The 26,367-nt window shown below is 42.2% G+C and overlaps 1 protein-coding gene across 2 annotated transcripts in view; it reads right to left on the bottom strand.

Moving 5' to 3' along the window:
- Positions 1 to 24,198, bottom strand: part of SESN3 (sestrin 3) — a 38,245-nt gene extending 14,047 nt beyond the window's left edge. For both annotated transcript variants that reach the window (XM_053931824.1, XM_053931814.1), the window contains exons 1-2: positions 24,069 to 24,198; positions 804 to 869 (exon numbers count right to left, since the gene is read on the bottom strand). In XM_053931824.1, coding sequence (XP_053787799.1) covers positions 804 to 869; positions 24,069 to 24,161 — 159 coding nt within the window. In that variant the 5' untranslated portion in view covers positions 24,162 to 24,198. The remainder of the gene's footprint in view (positions 1 to 803; positions 870 to 24,068) is intronic.
- Between the last annotated feature and the right edge of the window lie 2,169 nt (positions 24,199 to 26,367).

The following is a 26,367-nucleotide window of genomic DNA, read 5'->3' on the forward strand; positions in this document are numbered from 1 at the left end:
CCATATGATTATTTCTAAGCTTTACCTCCATCTCTATTACTATCCTCTTCATACTGTGCATGTGCTTCCTTCTGATTTATTTCCATCCACAGACTTTTTTTTTAAAATTCTGCTAAAAGCCTTGTGGCATGTTAATAGGAACCTTTACAATTAAGTCATTATTTCTCCACCCATATTCTTTCCATTGCAACAATAAAGCAACATTTGACACCAGTAGTGCTATTATCACTTCAGTGTGTTACTATTCTGTCACTAAACCCTCTCTATTTACTGTACTATTTCATGACAAGGAATGAGGGAGAAAGGCAGTCATTTTTTAACAAACCACAGTTGGCATTTGTCATGGTAGAAATCTTGAGTCTGAAATCCACTCCTACCTTTCAACCATAAATGCTCTCAAGAGCCACAGCTACAGTCTAAGGAGCGAAGTCATATTTGCAGGTTCTCTCAAACTGAAGGTCAGGCACTGCTCTGAGAGCTACATAATCACACTGCTGCAATACTGGACAGGCCTCCCTTCATGTCTGGCATTACAAATAATGTGTTCATATTCACCCGAGAAGAGCAGAGCTGTCACTCATGGCTGTCTCCGGGAATGCAGGTGACAGAAAAGATGTCAAATAGTACCACTTGTGTGAAAGGATGGGGTGGGTCTTACCCACTGGAACCTGCTCCAGAGAAACCATTGCTTTTGCTTTCAAGGGAGCTCACCCAGGTACCATGGAATAAGCAGGGTCACAGAACCATCCTTCAGTGTCATTATTTTCAAAATTATCACCCAGCCCAGCTAACTGCAAACTTACTTCGTTCTCTGGTATAAAGGCACTTGGTCCTCTTGTCAACGGCGGGGAGACGTGTACTCTCTTTTCCTGCAAAACAATCACATAGTTCAGTCACTGTCAGGAATTACATATTCACTTCACAAGATGAGATCTTCAAGGTCTGGATTCTATTCTCTTCTCAAAGCCCCTTGGATGTTCACTGAGGATATATGGCACCACACCACATTAGATCAGCTTTGTATCCCCTGTACTTTGCATGAAGGAATGGCATTCATTTTGGCAAGGAACAGCACCAATTTTGGGCAGGGGTAAAGCAGAAACAAACCCCAAAAATCTAATCCCAGTTGGTGTACAGGCCAGTTTGAAGATACACAGACAACAGCAACAAAACATGTGGTGTGATGCTAAAATTAGCCATTTTACTGGATTGAATGGAAGTTTGAAAATGGAGGGAAAAAAAAAACCACACTCAGGAAATTATAAGCAAGATGCTGGTTTTTTTCAGTATCAGCATCTGATGAGATCCTTAGTGTTGTGAAGAGCGTGAGAACTTTTTGTGCCAAATATTTGCATGAAAAGCAAACCAGCAAGACCCAGTTACATGCATTTTCAAGAAATCTGATGAAAAGGCCACCTGGCTCACTGCCGAGCCTGGAGCACACTGCACACAGGACGAGCCTTGGTGTGCAAACCCCAGCTCCAAGGCAGGAGGATATATTTAGTACAGAACAAGCTGATAGCGTAATAAGAGCCAGAGGACTTTTTTGATTTGTTAGGGATAAGAAACTGGACTAAGATAAACTGTGCTGCCAACCAGAGGAGCGAAGAGGACCTGGGGCGGCTGCCTGCTCCTCCGACTCATCAAAGGGCAGGACCAACACTGTCCACGTGATTCCTGAACGGTGTTGGTCCAATTCTCCTGGAGGTTCCTTCCTCTCCACGGGTCATTTATTTCAGTGACTAACTCCTCAAACCGTTAAAATTTTCCTAATGTCTAATCTGAATTTCCCTTGCAATAATTTAAAGCAGTTGCTTCTTGTCATTGCTTCTTGTCTTTTCTTCTTTTCTTCTTTATGGTTATTTTCCACCTATCTGGCTGGCTGCACACTTGTCTCAAGTGCCTAATTGGAACCACAGTGTTGGTGACTCTTAATATGTTATCCATAAACAGCAGTATTGGATTTGCATACTAAGTATTTCATGCCCCTAACATAAAAGTCTGAAGTTTTCCATAACAAATGACTCTTAGATACCTCTAGCAGGGGGGATTTAAGCTTAACTGCTGTGTGTGCACAAACAGCAGTGCCAGTCCCATAATGAATGTACCACTGATTTCCATACAAGCCACTGGAGCTGCATAGCTATTGTCCTGATCCTTAAAAACATCCTGTCCTTTCTAAATTAGATTAAGGAATAACATGCAAAAATCAGCAATGATTATTCAGGAAAGATGTTCCAAAGCAAACTCTCGCAGGACAATTGAATTTGTGACTTTGGAACAATTAGCTGCTAAAAGATGCAGAAATAAGCTGGATCAACTGCATGAAGCCCAGCAGCCAGGAGACAACTTCCTGCATCTGCTGCCTACTGTCACAGCTCCAAAAATCCTGTAAAATACTTCTCATGTACAAAAAGTATTCAATCTAAAGTATGAAGAAATGGTGAAGAGAGTCCTGGTATCTGCACATGCAACCCCTTCCTCACACAGTTACACAAGGCACAGGAAGACATCTTCTGCCCTCGAATACAGTCTTGCCAGTAGCCAGTCACTTCCACCAACATTAAAAAAATAAATGCTTTCCAAGACTGGATCCAAGCTTGGATTTTACTTGGTTTATGAAGGTTATCTAGAAATTAAAGTTTAAAACCTTTATTTCACACTAAATAATCTGAAGGAAGCGGCTTGTGTGAGAGATACAACTTGGATACCTGTACACTGTCACCTTTTGCTGGAGCATACCAGAGCTGAACCTTCTCCATCCTGCTCTCTGATCTGTACCTTCTTCAGGCTCTGCAAAGCTGGTCCCTAAGGCCAGATCATGGCAAAAAAAAATCCCTTTGTTGCTTCTGGCAGGATCTGGGCTCCATTCCCCTGTTTTCCCGTTCAGTGTGACTGCTATTACTCCTTTGTGCCTGCAGATAAGCTACTGCTGAGGAAAGGAGGAAAAGGTACTTGGGTGGGTGAATATAGGCAAGTATCAACAGTTAATTCCTGTGAATGATGACAGAGAGTCCAGGAGATAGTCAGACATGAAAAATGTTAAATCTACTACAAAAAGAACAAAACCCAACTCCTTTCAGGTGCTGGCAATTCTAAAAAAACACAAGCCTGGGAAAAAAAAAAAAGACAAACAACTAAAACAAGAACAAAACCCCAAAAGCCCAAACATGATCATTCAAGCTGACAAGTTCTATCACTAGACATTTACAGGGAGCTGGGTTTTTTTGATATTAGAAGTGGATATTCTTCCCTTCCATCAAGTAAGATTATTTTGCCTTCTTGCCAAAGCTTTTATTTTATTAAAACTGGTTAAAACGAGCTTGTGAGGAGAAAAGGCACAAACATCATCTGGTTGCACAAGTTCTTGGGATGCTATAAATAAAAACACGCAAAGTTTACAAGCATTGAGAAAAATAATGTTGGCTTTGTTGAGCTGTAGATAAGAACCACTGCTTCTGGGCATGCTTTATCTAGAACAATGACTTAAGGTCCACCCAAGAATTCAAACATAAAAACAGTATATGGGAATTAGAAAGCAACAGTGTAGATTTATGGCCCTTTATAGTGAAAATTCTTGCAAAGCTCCTTGTTTTCCAAGAAAGGCATTTTGTTTTCCTGTCCAAGTAGTCTTTGCAGATTACACTAACTATAACTAAGTCAGCCAGGGCCCCAAATATCTTATTTGAAATTGGATTCTTTTGCTAAAAGGCTGGAGCAAGAAACAGGTTGCTCAGCAACTAAAATGCTGCACGCACATCTACCAGTCATTTTCTGCTTCATGATCCTCCAGAAACACATTGCTAGAGTAAGAACAATTTCCATTTACATTAAGACTAGTTCCTTTTTGAGGGAATGCCAGACCCACTGGGGTTGGTGATGTGGCCATGAAGGCCAAGGGGGAGCAAGCAAGAGCCCAGCTGGCACTGGCATAGCACAGCAGCTTTCCTCCCAAAGCCCAAAGCAAAAGAAATAACCTTTCTTCGTCTTCACCACATGAATCACCGTGTCCTCAGGCTTTTAAGAAATGGCTATTTTTAGCAAGCTGTAAAAGGAGACTGTTTTGCTTGAGAATGGAAGTGCTAGCTGGTGGGGCTGATCAAACAGCTGCTTTAGGAAGCACTTCTGCATATCTACATGGGCAAGAAGCAAGTGCTTGCACTGGTGTGGGTGCAGGGAGGCTTCTTATGCACATGGCACATAAAATCTAATTCATCCTGAACTTGACATCAAGGTGGTCATGCTTCAATGGGATGGGGGGAGGGGAATCACAGGGAAGAAACATTCAAGAGAGAATTTTGTTAGCCATGACAGTGCTGCCACTTGTGTCCCTGCAAGCTCTCAGAGCAGTGCAAGTGTCTGGGAAACACTCATGAAGGGGCTCAGAACCTCCACTCTCACAACACCTGCCACATTGCCAAGACATCAGGATAATAAACAACATCAGATCAAATATAAATCCTAAGGGCAACCCAAAATTAGCTTCTCCTGAGGAACAAACTCTTTTTCCTAAACAAGCAGAAAATATTTTGGGGGGGGGAAGGTAATGAGTAACTTATTATTTATGAAACCTTTTCTTACATTATAATCTACAAGTCATTTTGCTACCATCTAGCATTTGTAAGGATCTTTGTTATTTAAATTCAGTAGTCTCTCTCTTGAAAATACTCATTATCATCTGCAGCAATAATCTGAGTCAAGTCTGTCACTGGGTGGGAATGGAAAACCAGGTTTAGGATTCCCTATCTGGGGGTGAATCTCACCAAAGTAATAGTTTTTTCCCCAGTCTCAGCTTTATCTTACAGTTCTTCAAATTCAAAATACACCAGTTCAATCTCACAGACTTATTGTCATGGAGCCCACATTTGGTTTTCAACTGACAGACACAAATGCCTTGAATTTTAGTTTACATTACAAGCAGCATTATTTGCTGCTGCTGCTGGTTAAAACCCTGCCTATAAACTAGTTTCTCCTACTCCCACTGTAGTTACTTAACATATTTTCACTTTTGGTTCTTGGATTCTGGAACAGGGTCTACTTCAACTGGCTCTAATTACAGTCAAATGCTCTGATTTGTAAAATTGTGAAATTGTAACACAATTTTAGTCATACAGTCATACTGGACCATCTGCTTATTCCATCCTCACTGAAAACAGAAGAAAGCATTAAAAAAAGTTATCTGAATACTGGTTGTGTCTTAACATTCTACTTTTATTCAAACTCTTCCCTAGGATGCAGGAGGGATTTTGTTTCTTTCTGTGCATGCCTAGTTGCCTTTTGATTTAGCCACCCAACCTTGGCAGAGGAAGAGCAGTTTAGAAATGTGGCAGAAATTTAGGATGCATCCAATTCATTTTAGGTGGTAACTTTATTATTCGTTGTAAATTTGCAGAGGATTAATGTAATAGTTAAAACAACACATAATCTTGCTGACTAAAATGAAAACCTCAATAGTCACAGTTTACTTGTCTTCACACAACAGTTCTCTTGGGAGACACTGATTGAAGAAGTATATCCAGCAAAGCTGTGAAATTTTGACATTTATTGACAACAATTTATTGATGTATCATTCTTTAAAGAAAAAAATCTGTTTATGGCATCTAATGCAATAAAATTGGGAGCTTTACAGCTTCAGAACATATTTACAATTCATCTCACATGAAGTTTCAATTGCAACTTCAAAAATTTAGATACACATTTTAAGGGTAAACCTTGGTGTCTTGTTATTCAAAACAATTTCTGTAGAAAAAGAAAAGCCAAAAGACAAAAATGTGAAGACCAATGATTTGAATGACACATAACACTTTATTTGCAGGCAGTGCAGAACTCCTCCTTACAGCTGACTTATTCCTATAACTAAACCCAGAATATAACTCCAGAAGCAATAAAAGAAATGTTCAGAACAAACAATGTCAAAATGTTGAGAGTTCACAAAGCAAAAGTCCTAGCCTACGGTCATTTGTTAGGGGTATTTCAAGTGATTTTGCAACAGTTTCTTCCTCTTGACAGATTGTCCAACTCCAAAAATGCAAGCTAAGCCATAAAGATGAAAATTAGCAGAGGAAGTCAAACAGCAGGAAATCTTTTTTTAAATGGAATAGCATTTCAAAATACTTAAACCAGTAACTTTTAACATTAAGAATTTGGCATCTTTGTGCCTCACAGCTGATGAAGTGGTGCAAAGAGCTGGGAAAAGAGCCAATGTAGTACAATTGATGGAGAGCTTTTGCTCTGTTAACAGGTTACAGCCCTTTTGGATTTCACACAATAAAAGGAAGCCTATCCCAAGTTCCAGTCCCTCTACCAGCTATTAAGAACACAATCCACACTAATTAGAAACCAAAGGTCAGCAATTTCTACCCAACCCAAGATGGATGGTCAGGCAGGAGAAGTCCCGCAATAGTTATCCGGTACACTCACCCCATGTGAGAAAAACTCGGCAGTGAACACAAAGTTACTGGCAGAAAAGCCTATCACCTTTTCCATGAAGCAAACCTACATCTGCATCCTTACTACTCCTACTGCTGTGTCTCTCTCCTTGTCCTGGAGATCATTCCTATGAACCAAAACCAACCTCCAGCTGCAACTGGGAGCAGACAGACAAGGACCACAAGCCAAACACCAGAGTAAAAAGTATGCTAAAAAACACTATTTAAGAAATCGGAACTGTATTTCACTTTTCTTTTTGGTCAGAATAGATCTAAATGTATCAAGTTAAAGACACACCTGTAACTTAATATCGACTGAAGTTCAGAGTGCATCTAGCTGTGTAAGTAAATCTGAGGCTCCTAAATAGAAAAATGGACAGACTTTCACAAGAAAATTTGCTCAACTAATGGTGCCAAGTCAAACATAAACACTGATTTTTAACACTTGAAAAGGATGAGAGACAAACAGCTACTTTTTCTACTTCCTTGTTTCTTGAGGATCACTTCCATTAAATATAAGCCAAACCTCAAAGTCTGACTTCTTACTCATGCCCCAGTTGTTCTCAGATACCAAGGATGAAACTCAACTGACCAAACACAGGCCAAATCAGAGTTAGCCAGCTGCCTGCAGGTTAAAATGAAAAAAGGAAGGTGATGTCTAACTCAGGGTGAGAACAACTGTGTCATGGAAAGCCTGAATTTTCACCACAGACTAACAACACTTCATGACTAACCAGGTATTGGTCTGAAGACCAGCAAAGCACGTATCACCAGCAGACAACAAATGGTCTTCTGGTCTACTTCAGCCTTCAAAAAACCACTCATAAAACCAAACAAAAAAAAAAAAAAAAACCCAAAACTAAAATTATGGGGAGAATAGAAAAAAGGAGAAACAATGCTTCTCTCATGTGTCCATGGAGAACTTCACTTCCCTCCCTCCACACCCAGCAGTAACACTGGAGTTTGTATGCTCCTCAAAAACTGCCCTCAGGACAGAAGATCTTGTGAGTGAATGTCTAGATGACTCAATACACTACAAGCACAGCAGAAAAGCATTTTCTATGTTTCAACAGCACCAGATATTAAGAGCAAAAGTTAGAAAACTTCAGTGGTTTCAGCTGGGACTTGTTTCATCTGTACCTTGGCTCCCTTCCACCTTCAGGTTTAGTCCACATCTGACATACTGAGACATACCAGCATTATCTAGTTCCAAGAACATAGCCTTTAGCCATTAAGTTGGCAAAACTGCACTGAGTTAACCTGTCTCCTCATCAGCCAGGACAGGAGCGCTGCGTGTTAAGAAAGGCTCTCTGAAGCAGCACAGCATATCCTTTAATCCCCTGCCTCCATGCAGAGGGCTGCCTTGTCCTGCCTGAGCACAGCCCATCTAACCAAGCCTGGTTTCACTCTGCCAGAAGGGTCCCATGTGCTCAGGAGGCTGCAGGCTCAGCGTGGGCAAGGGCAGTGACTGTGGTCACACATGTAGCCTCCATCCTCTTACAGAGAGACTGGATCAACCTCCCCATTGGATCCATGCAGCAGAACACTGCCAACAGGTACAACAAACATTTGCTAGAAAGTGCAATCGGAACAGCAGCTGCTTTGACAGGCCTGAATTAATACCTAAATTAACGACTGAGAGCACAGCCTCTTTACAATACATTAATTGAATGGTTAAATACTTCAGTTCATAAACACACACACACATTTCATTTATTGGGCATACTGCCAATTGGAGATTAAAAAACAAAAAGAGAGAAAGACCCCTGAGGTATGCAAATCCATCATGTATCTCTGGCAGAACTGTCTCCCAGGAATGCTCTACCAAATTTTTAATAGAAGTGTTGTCTAAAAAGACATGCCTTGTAAGCAAGCAAAATAGAATGGTATTCATCCATACTGTAAATGCATAATGTCATCCTCCTACAGTTAAGAAAGTGACCCAGGGTTTGGTGTTTTTTTGTTGTTTGGTTTTGGTATTTGCAAGTATTTCAAAGATGCTAAATAACGGAATCACTAAATTAATATAAGGGCAGTACACTACACAACACTCGGACAATTTTTTAAAGGAAGTCTTGAAAGGACTCCACTGCAATTCATGCTAGAAAATCCTCAAATGCTACAGTGTTTCAGCAGAGACCATCATCACCAAGGGTTTATAGAAAAGAAGATGCATTTAACAGCATGTTACTATAAAAACAGACTGGGTGAATTTTTAACTTGGGACCATCATCAAGGCTGCATTCTCTCATCTCTCCTCTTTGTTACTGGTGTTGCATTCATTGTAACAAAGAGCAGAGAGAGACATTTTAGGCACAGTGTGCCCTAAACATTAGGATTTGGATTTCTACCAAAGTGAGACTCTTGAGATTATGCCTACACAGCAGTCGCTAGCACAACTGCTGCTCTTCTGCAAGTCAGCTTTAAAGACTTGGCTTCACTGGTTTTGAAGAAGTCCTTAGTTAACAGTTCCTAAGTCAGGCAAGTCTGCTGCACAACAGGCTTGAGAAACCAGATAAATGAAGCTTGACAGCTCTGAGTGAACAAAAAGAGATCTGCTAACAGCAAGTATGGAGTCCTACCTTTGCAATTTAATGGAAAAAAGAACAGTATCCTCCTCTGATTAGCATCTCAGTCCCCCACAGCTGCAGGGGAGGAAGCTGTGCTCTGACCTCTGCACCAGCTTACTAAAATGGTTTCCTTCCCAGCTTCAACTTACCTGCATGACAGACTAATAAAAGCAACAAGGTCTTCTGCACTGGTCTCCTGGCCACACAAAGTATTTTGCTGCCCGCGGTGTTATTCAAGCAATGTTCGTGACTAATGTCAGACACTTCATGTTTACAGACTACCAAATGCTGAAAAATCTTCACAAGCCAAGTGTGGTGGAAATCTACCACAGAATGTAACTCAAGAAGGCAAAGGTTGAGGACCTTTTCCATGTGAAAACCTGTTTGACCTGTAACTATGAGATTTTAAATCACACAATCCAGCTTCCCAGGCATTTCCACTACTTTTCACCCTGCAATGTCACTATACAGCTTACTCTTCTTGCAGTTCTTTTAAAATTCAGTAGGAGGTGCACTCTGCCTGCTCCCCTGATCAGCCACTGAACCAGGACATAGAAGTGGGAAATCTGAATTTTATCAGAAGAGCAGCAAATCCACTGCAGACACATTTTGCTACCTGGAGCGTATCACAGGTGCTTCTTCGCTACATTTCAGGGAAGAGGTACATGAGCAGAAGCCCCACACTCCAGAAATAAACTTAGCATGTGCCCCTGTCAACACTCCTTTCTGATAAATCCGTGTCCTTGCAGTGTTTTCAGCTTGATAAAAATTTCTAGGACACCATCTCTTTGCTGAGTAGTAAATGCTGCTGTAGACTTACACTCCCAAGCACCTTTCACTAACCAAGTACCACATAAAACCAAATTCTATTCAGAGACATACGGAAGTCAAGCGAATGGCACAAGCATGGGCTTTCAAACTGCTTTTCCCATACCTTTAATGTACCAAATGATCACAGCAGTTATTTTGAATCTCTGTGTATGAACTATCTTAAATGACATGGAAGTAACTCGCCAAGATTTAGAAAACAAAATCTTCTCACACAGATTAAAGAGGGAAATGTGCTCTGCTCAGTACTGGAGCTCCTTCAGCTAGTTTTCTGCCATCTTTTTCATACACGATTGTGAAACACAGTAGAGCTTGAGTCTTGGAAACAGCAACTCTGAGCTGCTGATGTTGCTGCCACAAGCATGTCAAATAATTTTAATTGATTGCCTCCTTGCTGTCACAGTCCATGCATAGTGTGCTTCTGCCACCTTCAATAAAAAATTATGAACCAACCAGCAGGTGACAAGCTCAAGCAGAGATACTTAGCCTTTTCCAAAATGTACAACTAAGCTGTGGAAATCCTTGCTCTAAGATGCTACAGACAAAAAGCCAGAATGTGTTTAAAAGTGAAGAATTCAAGTTCATGGAAGAGAAATAGAAGAACAGTTATTAAATATGGAAAATTCACCTCCAGCTCAGGAAGATTTTAAATGGCAAATACTTGGATTCTGGGAGATAGTGCTGTGGGAGTGCATAATAAACTGTTCCATTTTGTGTCTCCTTTCTTCAATATCTTCCCTTGGCCACTGTCAGAGACTGGAATATGAGCTGCAATCTAACCCACTGTATCTGTCCTAATGCTGTCATATATCTGCAATAGATTGGTTCAAAAATAATACTTATTCTTCACGTCCTATTAACAATGGAACTTATTTTCTAATAGAGATAGGAATTGGCATCCCCCAAGCAAGGAAGCATTTTAGCCAAACTGAACCATTTCAGAAATAAGCACTGTGCTAATCCAGGGGAGATGATGCAAGCCATGTTATGGAGCTCCTTAGTACCTGGGTGAGCACATTCCTACACTGCCTGTTCAACACAGGTGGTACCATATAATTTACTTCAGAATCTGAAGTACATTACACTTCAGTTCTTTATTAACATGGTTTTAGGAAGCCAGTGCTACTATTCCCATTTTCCGAATGCATCTCATCAGAAGTTTCCTCAATTTAAATTTTAAAAAGGTGAAGAAAAAAAATGCCTATTGTCTTTATGTTTTAATGCCTTAAAACATGAAGACAATAGACTTATGACCCTCACTACTCACCTAATGGGCAGAGAATGTTTATTTAGATAGATGGTACTGGAAGAATATAAGCACATATTGGCTATGCTACCTCACCATGAAGAACTTTAAGCTGCTTGCGTTAACATTCAAGACAACATCAAAACATGAAAACATGAGCCAGAAACATAAGGTTTCTAATTTATAGCGAAATTTGTAGCCAATGTTCCTTAAAATTTTCGGGTAATCAATTGAAAAGTTTTTTAAAGAAAATGAGAAGCCCCCTTGGCACAAGTTTCTTGGACAAATGCTTATGTACAACTGATGATCACTGACATCTCTGTGACAGTTCAAATAATGTAAGGCACACTGATGCTGTTCTCCTCGCTCTGTGTGGGAAGGGATGGCCCTCCTGGACATTCAAAAGGAGCAATATCATCCTGATTTAAGAGAAACCTTTTTTTTGCCATCTTTCTTCGGTTGATGACTCAAACAGAAAGAATGTGCCAGACGAAAATAAAATCTCCCTGACTAACATGCTTTACATCTAGCCTAAAGGTACAATTTCCAAGAGCAAGCGCCTTGCTGTCTAAGCCAGGACTTTAAGCCTCTTTTGATTAGCAGACTTGTAAACATTTTTCAGAAGGAGGTGGCATCCACACCATGCCTCTGAGTTTACTGAAGTAAGTCTTCTTACACAGTCTCCCTGAAGGAAGTCCCGAAAAATCTTACAGGAGCTGAGGCCACAGATGGAAAACCACGGGTGAGCCCTTCTGATTTCTCACCTGATAGGAAATCCTAAATTGGCCACCAATAAGAACAAATTATTTCTCCAAGGAGTCTTGTTTGCAAAGGCAGGAGACTGTCAGCAGGGAGCTGACACACTGTTTTACATTTGATTAATCTGGGAAAGTCTGGGTAAGAGACAGACAGGGGAAAGGCTTCATCTCAGTAGCACATTCACAAGCCACCAACCATAAGAATTCTTGCAGTCAGGCAGTTTCTTCCCCCTTTTGTTTTTTTTTAGAACATTTTGCATCGTAAGCTACATCTTACCAAAGTGAGTCATTAGTGAGATACAATCTCCAAAACACACTGACTTAATGTAGCTGAGTTGGTGGCAGCAAAGACCTAAGATACAAATGTATTTTCAAGACAGAGCTTAAAAGATACACTGATTTTCAAAAATGAAGGCTCCTAATTGTTAAAGAAGATTTATTGCATGTAAATACAGGACTCATCCAGAGACAGATCAGCTACTCCTGCTCTCTCCAGCCACCCAGGCCAGCAGATTTACAGAACTTGAAACTTACCTCCAGCCTCTGCTGGCAGGTGCTACCATTTTCTCAGAGTACTGCCTATACTTTTACTAAGAGGGCTTTTGCTACAGTATCGTGACTTAACGACTTTACAAAAAAACAAAAAAACAAAAACACCAACAAGTAATAAAGAAATAATAAACTCACTTATTTTATACTCTGCTTGAATAATGACTTCTGTAGCTATGGAAGAGTGATTAACATGCACTGCATAATAATGTTCTTCATTGCCCTCCAGTCGACTTGCCCTTTTTCTTAATGAAGTCACTAAACCCAAACTGAGACCTTTTCAGCAGAGTGAGCCCAGCTCCTAAGAGACACATTCACAACCTTTACTTGCACCAGCCTTACCTCTATACAGACAGAGGTGAGACGATGCAATTTTTTGTCCAACTTTTCTGGGAAACAAGAACTGACGCCATAGACCTACCTTCTCAAACAAGACAAATTAATAATTTTGGATGGCTGGATGCTGCTTCTATGTATTCATGAGGCACAACTTAACTCAAAGGAGTGTCCCATACAAAACAGCAACAGCATTGGATAGTCAAACTGCTTTTGCTTGTATGGCAAGTTTCTGTTGGATAAATAGGTCAAGTAACTACACCTTTATCTAATACCTTCTGCATTAGTGGCCTAAAGAGCAGGGGCATGGACGGAGACCCTCCTTCCACCTCCAGTCCCCTCTTGCTTTTCTAAGCCATGTGTGAAAGATGTTCCCAGCATACCCTCCATGGCTGCAGCCTGCTTTCCTTCAATTTAGACTCTTCCCTGGTGGAAGAGGCACCAAGCTCCATCTCTCCTGAAGAACTACAATGCTGACTGCAGGCTCCTTCAACCTTTAATTACAATAAGTTGACCTTTTCAACCAACACACCTTTCCTCCTAACTACTTGTCAAGCACCAGCACAGAAGCGAGACAACTTTTAAATTGATGGAATAAAAGTCACTTATTTCAGAGCAGATTCTACATGAATGACCCCCAATGTTACCACCTCATCCAGTCTTTCCCCAGTAAACACAAAACTTAAAATAATAACGTAATTGAACAATTTGTTTGTGTTTTCTGAAGGGAAAAGAAGATGAAAATATTCTATGAACCATTAATATGGCATAAACTAGTCAGGAGTTCTTCTGGTTCATCCTTTCCACTGCATTTATTTAAATGTGGCAACTGCGAAATGTAAAAATATTAAATATGGTGGAGAAACAGAACTGAAAAAAAAAAAATCACAAAAACCAAGAAAGAAAGAACACAAAAGGCCATGTCTGATTCTAGTGAGATGCATTAGAGCCTGTCTTCTGGATTTCACAGGGAGAAGGCAACCAGTCAAAATGAACTGCTGACTAATAAACACCAAGCACCTCAAATGTTCCTAAAGTATTTTGATATGTCTCCTACCACGGGGACTGGAAGTTTCCACCGCAGGATACTAAAAGAGTCCCAGTTTAGACTTTTCTAGTCATAGTGGTCTAGAGTGAAACTGACTGAATTAAAGAGGACTTAAAAAACATGGATGCTCAAACAGCTGCCACTGCACATAACGGGTGTTGCAATCAGCTTTTGGAGGGAAATGAACGAGCCAGCTCATAATGGGGAGAGAAATGTGGTGCTTCAACTTTAAGTTCTTATTGAGTGTGTTGTTGTCACCTTATTACTGGACAACAACAGGGACAAATTGGGAACTTCAGCATCTTTCTACCTCATATACACATCAAGCTGTGTATAACATATGTGCACAACCACCTTAAGTCCAGCTTACAGAGTTAGTAGTATGGGTGCTTCTCCATAAAGAGTTGCCTTAATTTTCTAACTCTAAGTCAAATATTGCAGTCAGGCAATAATTGCTTACTGGAATAATCACATCCTGTTGCTGATTTCCAGGGAGGCACTGCCTGCTGAATAGCCACTGGATATTTGCATGCAGGCAGCACATTGACTTCAAGAGACAAAACATATTGTAGTAAAGCAACATTTCAAGTATTCTTCCACTCAGGATTGTTGCATCCCGGGTTGGTTCAGTTAGGGGTTTTAATAATGTTAGTTAGCCCGTTCTGTGTACCCCCATTTTCCCCTCACAATGGTCTGCTCCAGGTTGTCTGCCACTGGAGCTTTCCCATGTCAGTCTTGTGGTTCATTCCTGAAACTTCTGTGCCAGTCACCCCATCCCTATATTCCTATTTGTCCCAGAACCCTGTACCCATATCTGTTGTGTTCCCGTTGGCTGCCGTGGTCCACGTCACTCGCCCGTTGCCTGTCCCCACTGGGCGAGGGGAGCTTCCGCCCCCCTCTGCCCACCCCCTATATAACCCCACGCTTCCTTTGTCTCGCCGCCATCTTGACCACGCACGCACTAGGAGCGGATGCTGCCCTCCATCACGGCAGCCACATGGGAATAAAAGTTCTCCAGCCACGCAGGACAAAGTGTGCCTCCTTCGTCCCTTTACCTCCTCCCAGCGTCGGCCACAGAACGCGGCAAACCCACGCGGAGGCTCAACCCCAGAGCTCCGCACACACGCGGCAACCCCGGTCCAACCAAGAGGCAGCGCCATTAGCCGGCCTCCAGAGCCGCCCGGGACCGGAGAGAAGAACGCAACGCCGCACTGGATGAGATCCAGCTGGTGTCAGGTAGAATATTTAGACAGCATGTAGGTGCTCCATTTCATTAGAGGTCTAATCAAATTTCTAAATGCTAGAACAAATTACTATTTCCACACCTCTAATCAGCAGTGAGGGTGTTTTACTGAGAGGAATGTCAATCAGCTCAGAGGGGACTGTTTTTTATTTTTTTAGTTAATAGGCATAATTACTTTAAAACAGATTTAGAACCATATGGCCAAAACCCCTCCAGATACATTTAGACAATAATGTAACTATATTCCCTTTACCACATGCTACAGCAGGAGATATTAAACATATTTACAAGCACGTGCTATTAAATTAGGTTCAACATTGTTAAGACACTGTCTTATTAAACAGTTTTTAACTGCAGAATTCATATGGAGGAGAGAACATATGCTAGCTTTCAATTGTTTTGTTAGCATGAGCCAGAGCAAATCCAATGCAATAATAAACTGCCCAGAGACAAATAAATGATGATTTTGAATAAACAGCTGTGTACTGCTCTAGAATGGTTTACACCAAGACAGCTTGTATTCCTTCACTGTCATGAACATGACTTTGTTTTTACTGAGGTTATGTGTAATTGCTCAGAAGCATGAATTTTTCATTTGAAAATGTTAAGTGAAGAGTCATTCTTGCAACCATTCCTCCTTTCTAAGGAACAATTTTAATCCATCCTATAAAGTGTCAAATGACTCTGAAGGAATTTACATTTCTCTCCAGTTTAATGACAAAACTAATTTGAAATTTAATATCCTTTAAAACAGATACACAATTATGCATTTTGATTCCAAACTGCAGCAATTGAGACATACTGACTGTATTTATGGCTTTACTGCTCATTCCGAATAGATGAAAACCTGATTTTCAAGTTACCTTTTACTTTTCTTCCAAATGTCTTTTGCACTTGCAGAGGTAACAGAGATCTATGACTCCAAAGAATTCTCATGAATGCAATTCCTCCTGGCTTTCCGACATGTTAACCTAACATTAGTGTATGTTGGAAGACTTAAACCTCAAGCCAAAGGGTGCTCCACACGCTGACCACAACATATTCCCTCGTGATAAAGACTTACTACTTCTGTTCCAGCCTACTCTCAACACATGGAGCCAGGAATGCTTCATATTCCACTCTATAACTATTTTTTACCAACTGATCCCCTGAGGAAGGGGACTACAGGTAGCTTCACACTATTACCAAGTTCAAAAGGTTGGAGGCTGGGCTCAGAATCCATTACAAATCCATTGCTAGTCTAACAAAACAAGATGCTTACCTTAGGAGTAACATGAGAATCATTAACAACAATAACAGGTGTTTAATCAGCAGGTTGTATCTGTTTATTTATCTTACCCTAATTCAGGTAACCAGGGACATTCAGGAAAGAATTAATATATCTTGCTAGATTTAGGTTAAGAGCACTGACTTCTGTCTTTTACCCTGAGCACCATCACTTACATCCAGTTCAGCTTCTCCCTAACTTAAATCCATGACTACCACAAAGATTATGCCCACAAGAAAAAAGCCTATGCTTCAAAACACCCTCCTCTCAATTTAATAAAGATGGGAGAATGAAGATATCTGAATAAATAAATGGTTGATATGGTCTGTAACAGGAACAACATAGTTTTTCAGCTTCATAAACACATAATATTGTCTACCATCTCCACCAGTATTTTGGCTCAAGTGATAGTTATCTAATGTCTGATATGCAAGAAGCATCCTATAATAAAAATTTGAAACTAGTAATTAAGAGAGACATTTAAAATTAATACCCCTTGATCATGCCTCCCCTATTATCAGTAACACTGGTCTGCCGAGGATGGCATACCAAGAATTGCATAGAATTTCTTGAACTATCTGTAATATATTTCATGGACAGACTGATAGGCAAACAATCAGAAAAGAATTATTTGTGGAGAGTATCCCTACCTCCCTGTAAGGGCATTTCACAATTTGACTCATCTGTATTACGTTCCCTATAGCTTCTACTGAAAGCACAAAGACTACCAGGCTGGGCTGCAGAGACAACAATGGGGAGCACCTCTGCATACAAACAGGAACACCTGCAAAGAACAGAGAAATTAAACAGCATAAATTATTTCCATACAGGTTTTTCCAAAGATGATGAGGCGCAATTTCTCATTAACTGAGGTCTCCCTCCTGAGAATTCAAATTTATTTTCTACTGAAAATGCCCCATTTCCCCCCGGTCCATCCTGACCCACTTAGACAAAAGCCAATACTCAGCCCGGACACGCAAACTGTGCTTGAGATCCCCCATTATTCTTCCACCCTGTAAATGGAAATCTGATAATAAAATCTCCAGACCCCAGCTATGCACAGCCAGGGGAGAATTACACCACTATCTTCTCTCTCTCAAACCTCCCTAGCCAGAAAAAAACGGTTCAAATAAAGAACTAAATGACTATTAGCAGCTCCCTCACCAATGTGGGAGAGAGGAAAAACCAAGGATGCTTAATGAACCATATTATTTTTTTCAGATTTCAAAACACTGCCATTTAAAGAGGTGGGAGATTTGAAACCCTAATTAAGTAATATGCATAAATGTAAAGCAAATGTTCACAGAATCCACATCTCCAAACCACAGCCTGTGATTTGGCTAATGCAATGCTCCACTCCCAGAAGTAAGTCTTAGCAGAAGACAACCTCCACACTTGGCTAACCCACTCGCAACACTAAACCTCAAAGTTTCTTTTGAAGAAAATCCTCCTGCCCACTTTCTTTCCTTTCTCACCTCCATTCTCTCCTTGTAATTCAGGAAAGACTGTGTTTTTGCTTTTGGTTTTTTTTGGTTTTTTTTTTAATAGAATGACTATTTTAAATGAGCATGGTTGCTACGAGGCCACTTCTTACAGCTTTTCATTGCAAAACAGCGTCGTTCACCAGAGGTTCATTTCACTCATGCCACTCTCATTACAGGTCTAATGAAAATTTAATAGTTCTGCCATCTCATTTTCAGACAGTAAAACCAGGAAGACACAAGGAAATTTCTTTACAGCAGTTTTTAAGGCAAAAGTAGAAGAACCCAGGCAGCCTTAGGATCAGCATACATGTGCGAAGAGCAATATCACCCTTTGATTTCAGCACACAAAGATTCTATACAGGGGATGGGAGAACAATCAGTTAAATGGATAATATTCTGAAAAGATACAAATTATTGAAACACTTGTGAGGATGGGGAAGGAGAAAAACCAGTCAGCTCTGGATTTCACTGCATTCATTTCACAGGAAATAACCTTGTTGTTAGTTTGTTGGGAGTTTTTTTTTTATCAAATCTTTCAAGAAAAATTAAGATTGAATTATGAAAGTGAGGGGCCTGTTGCTGTCAATTTTAACTGCCCTAAAAAGTTTGGTTTGTTGCTCTTGGTTTATATCTTTCCATTTTTGGATCCTAAAAATCCCATCTTGTCCCCCCAGCTGCACATGCAGGATTAGTTGGAGGAGTGACCTGAGCTGGTTTCACCATGTTTCACCAGTGCTCCAGGGAACTGGAAGACACAAACACTGAAGGCAGACACAATGTTTTACCCAACAGAATGTTGCTAAAATTAGAACCAATGCAAACAGAGTTGATTTTTCATTATAGACTTTGCAAATAATTTTGAGAACTCCTTCAGGAAGAAACACATTGGAGATTTAAAGCCATCTAGGCAGCTTCTCACACCCTCCACAATGTGAAGAGAGATTATTAGTAAGAGGCATCAAACTATAGAAGACATAATTTGATTTTACAAATTAAGATTCTCTATGACAGCCAAGGTTTGTTGATGAGATTTCCAAAGCCAACTAGACTATGCAACACAACAAGAAAAAAAAAAAAAAGAAAAAAAAAATGCTGCATTGTGGAAAACCCAGGGTGTTTTCCAAGCAAAGGCATAGCAACTTTCATTTGCTTGTGCTCAGAATAGATTGAACCAGGTTGACTTCCCTCAAAATAGCTGAGATATCCTTGAAAGGCCTCTTGATTTTTATAGTGCAAGTAACAGCATCTCCATGCATCTTCATGACTCATGGTGACACATATTTTAGCCTACACAGGCTTATGAGACCTGACATTAAACTATTTATGGTTCACTTTGGGCTACTTTCTTACTCACCTACACAGAAGAATAAGAATAATGTGAATGAAAGTGTGTCTTTTTTTTTTTTAATTTTTTTGGATATGACCTCAACTCCCTGAGCCTAGGCTAGTGCTATTGTAAGCATGGCATCATTTAATGACATTCACACATTTTTCTGTATTAAAAGAGGGTGCTTTTTTTAGCAGCATCAGACCTAGAACAAACTCTTCCAGATCCTTGTACCTGTGGACACTTCAGTTTTCCAGCCTAAATGATTTATGACCATATTCCATCCATCTACTCTGGAGCTAATTTCTCCTCACTTGCTCTTACCATGAGATGTATTTATAGACACTGATCATATCTTCTCTCAGCCTTTGTTTCTGCTGAACTAAAAAAACAAACTTTTTAAGTTTCCTTCTGCAAAATCAGTACACCCTTTCTCCCAGCACCCAGCCAGCTCCCCTTTATGCCTGTTTAGTTAGGGTTTATCCTTCCCAGCTTCCCTCCCAGCCCTGCAGGGTGACAGTAAGGTGCTGGTCCCCGTGCATCGACATCCTTCTCCCTGCTCCTTCCAAGAAGCTGCTCTTATTTAAAGTGATCAGCAGCAAACAGCCAAGCCTGTAACTCTCACATTTCATACCACTGGATTTCACACCACTTCAACTATGCCTGTGCTCAAGATCTCCCAGCTCTCCATGAAATGTCCCTCTCTCCCTGGATCAACAATATTTATCACTTGTATTGTCCTCTCAGCACAGTGACTTCTCCTTTCAGCGTGGCCCAACATAATTCCCATTCTCATCAGTTCCCAATCACTGTAATTAACAGTAACAGAAAAATAGACAAACGATGTCAGATCAAAGGTCCCTCCTGCCCAGTAACCTGTCACTGCCAGGGGAGAATAGGATACATGTAACAGCAAGGAAAGCATACAGAAACTATACTGAGAGGTGTTGCTGTTTCATATTTACATGTGTTGCTTAATTTTTCTGTTATGAATTTGCACAAATAGTTTTCAAACCCAGTTAAAGTTTTTGATATATAGAACATTTGATGTTAGTAAATATAAACAATTAATTTGCATTGACTTGCAGTGTCAAGTTTAACCTTTGATGTTACTTCAGATGTTTAATTACTACAGTGGGGTTTTAGTTCATTCAAAGCTTTTGGAAGAGGACACACTAGCAGCTGTCTTATCAATAGAAGACCACTACATTAGCCTAGTATGGCCTGCTTCTGGTGTTATCCTGTCATACATGTATTTTTCATATTTGTACAGTATTGAGAGTTGTACTAAAGAAGGAGACAGGCATGGGAGGATAAGGAGCAAATTATGTCCATCATTTTAATGGGTATTTCCCCTCTTACAGGGTCACCCTGATCAGGTAGGTCTATAAATACCAAGAAAAGTCCTGGATTTAATATGCTTTTATGCTGCAATCCAGCACAGACACTGGCTCAAGCCAGGAGGGTCAGCTAAGTTGGGTCCAGTTCCACTTTGCCAACACTGAAGGTTGCTTTTAAACCATACTCCCCCATCACCCACCTGGCCACTGCCCTTCTATCTCCCTCACTGAAATCTAACACAAACCAAATCCTGGAACCACGTTTATACTTTTCCATCCTACCAACTTGTATGTACACATAAAAGAACATTTTACTTCACACACTTTGCAATTTGCAACCAAGCTTGAACAGCTGGCAAATCCTCCCTGTTCCTACATTTCCTGACATATCAGGATTTTTCCATCCCCTGAAGACATTTACTTATTCCTAAAAGCCTTCCGGAAGCAGTTATTTATCCAAAGAAATACTGAGCTCTGCCTATATAATATGCTCTTCTTTCTTGCTTGGGATATTGATTTTGTTTAGGCAGGAGGGCCATGGGTTTCCATCAGGGTCCAGGAAAACACCCTGGAGCTCCCATGCCAGGGACTCCCCCACATGTTGCATTTTCAAAGGAGAGAGCTGGAACTGTCCTGGTTACTGAAGTGACAGCAACTCTCAGCCACCTCTAGGAAAGACTTGGCAACAGCAACAGCACTCCTATGCCCTGTTAAGCACTTTTCCCTACTGGTATGCCACAGTTTTGTTATGAAGGCTGACCATCCATCCCATGAACCAGAGCTACTCCACTTGTTTTGGTCATGCTTCCATTTATTTTAAAATGACTAAAAGCATTAGCCTTGGTTGTCTGTCCAACAAGCTCACTCACCAAACCCAAGACAGCATCACCTATTATTGGTTGTCTTTTTTTTTTTTCTCCTAAACCAAATAACGATGCAGTTGTTGTATGACTGTCTACGCCCTTCTGATTAGCAACAATTCTTCTGCAAGTAGATCTGATTATCTAAAGAGTGCCATAACAATAAACTCAACTGAAATTGTATCCTTTAAATACGAGAAACCTTCTTCATAGGCAAATTCAACCCATGAATCCTTAGCAAGATTCTCAGTGCTGCCCTCATAGAACTTTCCATAATAAACTATAACTTTGATTAATCTGAAATTGGATGAAGCATAAAGTGCTGCATCTAGCTTTTCTTGATTCCCAGCTGAAAGAGAAACTTACCTTCACCCATGAGAATCCAAAACCTGCTAGACTATTTCAAATTTCATTATATGCCACTGAGTTGAAAGCTTGGTTTGCCCCTTATGATTTTGACAACAGCTCTACCTAAACTGTGAGCATTCAAATGACTTCAAATAAAGACTTAAAACTGAGGAGGGCAGAAGAGGTTCAACATTTTACAAGGCCAATCATTTTTTCCAGTATATTATCACATGAACATTAAGAAAAAAAACCCAATACCATCAAAAGAACACATGAGGCAGCACTTATCTGAAGATTATTACTCCTTGAGAGTCAGGTCAAATTTACATCTCGCTTCTATCAAGTGTTTTGTTTTTTTCCTCATGTCTTCTATTTACATGCTTGCCAATGAGGTGCAAAAGGTTAAAATTTACAGTGATTTTTATTACACCAACTTTTAAATAATGACAGATGTAGTCAGAAGCTTTGCACTTCTGTTTTTATTGTCCAGCCTCCAACAGAGATGGAACGATATCCCAGTACCACCACTGAAAGCACAGAACACCTATGCTTCAAGTGGGTTTCATGGGCTGTCACTCAGGTTCTTTTTTCTTCCCCAATTCTGTATGGTTGAATGACCATAGCCAAAGCAGAGCAGCGCTAAGTTGCCTTCTTCAACAGACCCAACTGGGTTCCTGTGTTTCACCATCATCCCTAAACTACTTTAAAATAAAATAAAAATACAACAATAAATCAAATCCAGCAAGTTTCTCGTTACCAGGAAAGTACCATCTAACCCTGTCCCCACCTCCTACCTCCCACTGATATTAAAGAGGTATACAAAAAAAGTCCTACCCAGCAGGATGGGAATACAGCTTCAAAAAAATTCAGTAACTTAAATTTAATTTTAGATCTACAAGTGCTGCCAAGCACCACTTTATTTGTCAACAAAACATTTTGATTATTTGGCAGAACAAAGCAAGCTCCCTCCCTGCTTGTTCTACAGACATATTTGGCACTGGTTAATTTGTATGTCTTCAGACATATGTCAAGTCTGAAGCTGTTTCAGGCTTTAACCCCGCAGAACTTCTCTGTTTTAAGTACTTGTTTTTCTTAAAGTGGGAACAGCAGCAAGCTAAAGCCAAGAAGAGATTTGGTCCTGCAATGAAATGGTTAAAAATCAGACTCTGCTGATGTGTGCTTCTCTGATCCATTACATTTCTCGAAAGCTGAGCTAAGAGCTGAGCACCAAGTATCAACTGTAATATGATCCAAGAGTTTATGGAAAAAATAACTGCACATACCAAGCATGCACATTTAATAAGATTTTGTTTCCATTAAAATATTCAAGAAACACGATTTTTAAGATCTGCTTCTCTCTCTGACCGATTTTTAACGTTTCTCCTCCCCCTCCCCTAAATACACACCTCCTTTCCAAAAACCAAACCCAAAAAAAAAAAAAAAAAAAAAAAAAAGGGAAGAAAGAAAAAAGCAGTCCTACTGCAGGGAAGAGAGGCTTGAAAAACAACTTTGATTGGCACTTGGCCTGACCCACAGAGGAAGAAAAACAGTTTTTGGACAAAGAGCGCAAATATTTGAGCTCATTGACTTATAGGCTTTCTTAGCATTTGCAAGAACCAACCTGGAGCAAAATGTGTTGGGAGAGACTGAATTAAAATAAAACCAAAACCGGCATCGCATTCATCTCGGGCGCTCGGAGACTCGGCGCATTTGAACAGCTCAGCAATTTTAATTCATTTGCACTGGACAAACAAAAAGCACCTCCACTAATGCTCCCGTGAGGCAGATGTCGGGAGCGGGGGGTGCAGCCACCGCACCCCTCCGGGGGCACGGGGGGATCCGCAGGGAAGCGGCCGGGCACTGCGGGGATGTGGCTCGGCGGACTGGCAATTCTTTGCTGCTTTTCTTACATTCTTAAAGCTCTGCTCTCGGATCCCCCCCCCCCCGCACAAAGACTTGACGGAGATCGCGGTGATGAATTTCGCCGGTGGAATACGTGGGTAATAAACTTTACGAGCGCGGCTGGGCCCCAGGTCAAGTCCCCCCAACGCCGAATGCTCCCCAAACCCTCGGGATGCAGAAGGGCAGCCCGGGACAAGCCTGGGCAAGTGACAGCCGTCCCAAGGGGCACGGGGGGGGGGATGAGGTCGCGGGACTTGGCACCCCTCGGCTCCCCCTGGGTTCCACTCGCCCTGCTCCCCTCTGCTCCCCCCACCTCACAGTTCCTAGGCACTCGGCTCCTGGAAAGCCCCCACGCCACTGCCTCCCTCCATCCCTCCGCCCCACCGCTGCCCTACTGCCCATTTCCCCTCACGCCACTGCCGCCGTACGTGTCCCACCCCGCCAAGTCTCTGTCCCACTGCCCCTCGCTCCTCCAATCCCTCCACAAACCTCTCCCGTAGCTCCCGCCGCCTCTGCGCGGGCGCCCCCCGATACCTGTCTCGGCACCTTCCGGCAATTGCCGCACACCCGGTACTGCCCGGCGGCGGCGGCGGCGCTACCCACGGGTCCGGAGCCGAGGCGGTTCATGGTGGCAGGGATGGCCGGGATGGCGGCGACGGCCGGGCGGGACGGGGAGGCCCAGGACGCTCCGCGCCGCTCAGCTGCCCGCGCCGCCGGCCGCCCCCATCCCCGGCCGCGGCCCCAGCGCCCGCTCCGCGCCACCGCCCCCCGCGCACACCCCCACGGGCCCCGCCAATCCGCGCCGCCCGCCCCGCCCACCGCCGCCGCCGCCGGCCAATCGCGGCGGGCCGCCCGCCGCCGGCCAATGGGCAGCGCCCGCTCCGGCTCCCATCTCCGGGCAGCCTGCGAGAGGGGGCGGGGCTAGGGGCGTGGCCGGCGCAGTGGAGGGGCGTGGCCGACGGCGTCTCTGGGCAGCCTTGGGCAGAGAGGGGCGGGGGCGGCGCCTCGGCGCGTGCTTCCCGCTGGCCAATAGGGCGGGAGCCATGCAAAGCAGGCGCAGAGGCCACGCCCCCAGGGCCCGGTGCCGCGGGGCCGCCCCCGCTCCCCCCGCAGCTCCCGGGTGTGGGGCGGCGCGGTCACCGAGCGCCGGCCTCCGCTCCCACCGCCTGCCCGCCGAGCCCCGGGGCCGGAGCCAGGCCCCGGCCATCGCCGTCCTCTCGTCTCCAGATAGCCCGGTTCCCGGGGCGGGGGGCGAGCTGCTCTCGCTGCCAGGGCGGCGGGCTGCACATGCAGGGACACGACTGCGCCGCTGCCAGGCGGAGCAGGATGAGGTGTTTGTTCTGGGGGAGGCTGGGAGCACGCATGCGAGAGAGTGTGTGTGTGTGTGTGTGTGTGTGTGTGTGTGTGTTTGCCTCAGGTCGCCGGGATTGTTAGGGATGATGAGTCAGGTTTTCTAGGCTCCATGCTAATGCACGGAGATGGAGTGTATAATTAGGACAGAGGCAAATCTATTATCTGCAGGAGAGCTGGGGTATGAACGTCTTTTTTTTTTTTTTGCATCGCGGCATCGCTGTAGTTTCCCTTGCCTGCGTGCTCTTTAGCTTTGAAGTGCGCACAGAGGAGCTTCAGCATAGGTAGTCCCACCGACGTCAATAAAAGTTCATTAAATGTCGAGCGTTATATAACTCATGTTTTGAAAGATGATGATATAGAAGGATTTTATTTTTTATTTTTAATGGGAACAGAATGCTATTACTCTGCAAAATTTCTAAGCAGATTAGGGATGTTACATTGTTTTCAAGGTTTCTCTCGGAGAAAGAATTTTAAATCAGTTGCTTGAGAACTCTGATTTGCTTTGCCTGGGAATACTTTCTATTTTTGCAAAATGAAGGGTTGTATAATTTAGTCAACTGGCTCGCTAAAAAGGACACAATGTAATTAGTAATTTACATACCTTAAAGGAGACTGATTGAACCAAATCTGTCTTTGAGAACTACTGAAAAGTTTCTCAGATCAGACTTTGCCACCATAAGTAAAGTCACATCCACAGAAACATTCTCCTCCATCATGTCTTTCCCCTGCTATCCATTTGAAAAGGGATCTTTTCCTCAGGCAGAGCAGCCTTCAACAGACGGACACTCTGTGGACGCCACTGTTGGGAATGCATCCAAATGTTACACTCACAGGCAGCCATACAAAATGCTTGGAGAGGAGTACATGGAAGGGGGTTGGTTTTTTTTTTTTTTTTTCATGTTTTGGGCTTTTCTTTCCCCAAACAGTGTACTAGAAATGGCATCCCAACATGAGAAAACAGTTTGTTTGCCTTAGTGCAGGTACTTGCTGTGCCACGTCTGAATCCCACACATTGCAGCATGGAGCTATTTAAACCAGGGGAGAATGGTAGCCAAACAGGTTAGTTTTCATCATGTAATCTGAATGTAATGCTAAAGTCTAAGTAAACTATGTGAATGATGTAAACAGCCTTTTATTTCTTGCTGAACTTCATTATAATGTTGTCTGAAATAGGAATTTTTAAAATAAGCAGTAAAGGATCAGTGTTATTAAGCCACAAGCAGAGGGGGGTTTAACAGCAAATGACTCAAAGTGATCTTATTTGAGCTGAAGAGTAAAGTGTCTGGTTCAAAACTCTAACCCACTGGCAATGATGGTAGCAGATATGTTTGAAAAAGGTAAGAGAAGGTAAGAGAAAGATTTTGCCTGAGTTACTCGGAATATTTAAGATCAGAACATTTGCAAATACTCAGATTTCAGTAATAGCATCCATTCATTTATTTTACATCCACAGTGGCTAGTAGACATGACTAAACATTCT

Source organism: Vidua chalybeata, chromosome 2 (assembly GCF_026979565.1).
Source record: "Vidua chalybeata isolate OUT-0048 chromosome 2, bVidCha1 merged haplotype, whole genome shotgun sequence".
NCBI classification, from domain to species: Eukaryota; Metazoa; Chordata; class Aves; order Passeriformes; family Viduidae; genus Vidua; species Vidua chalybeata.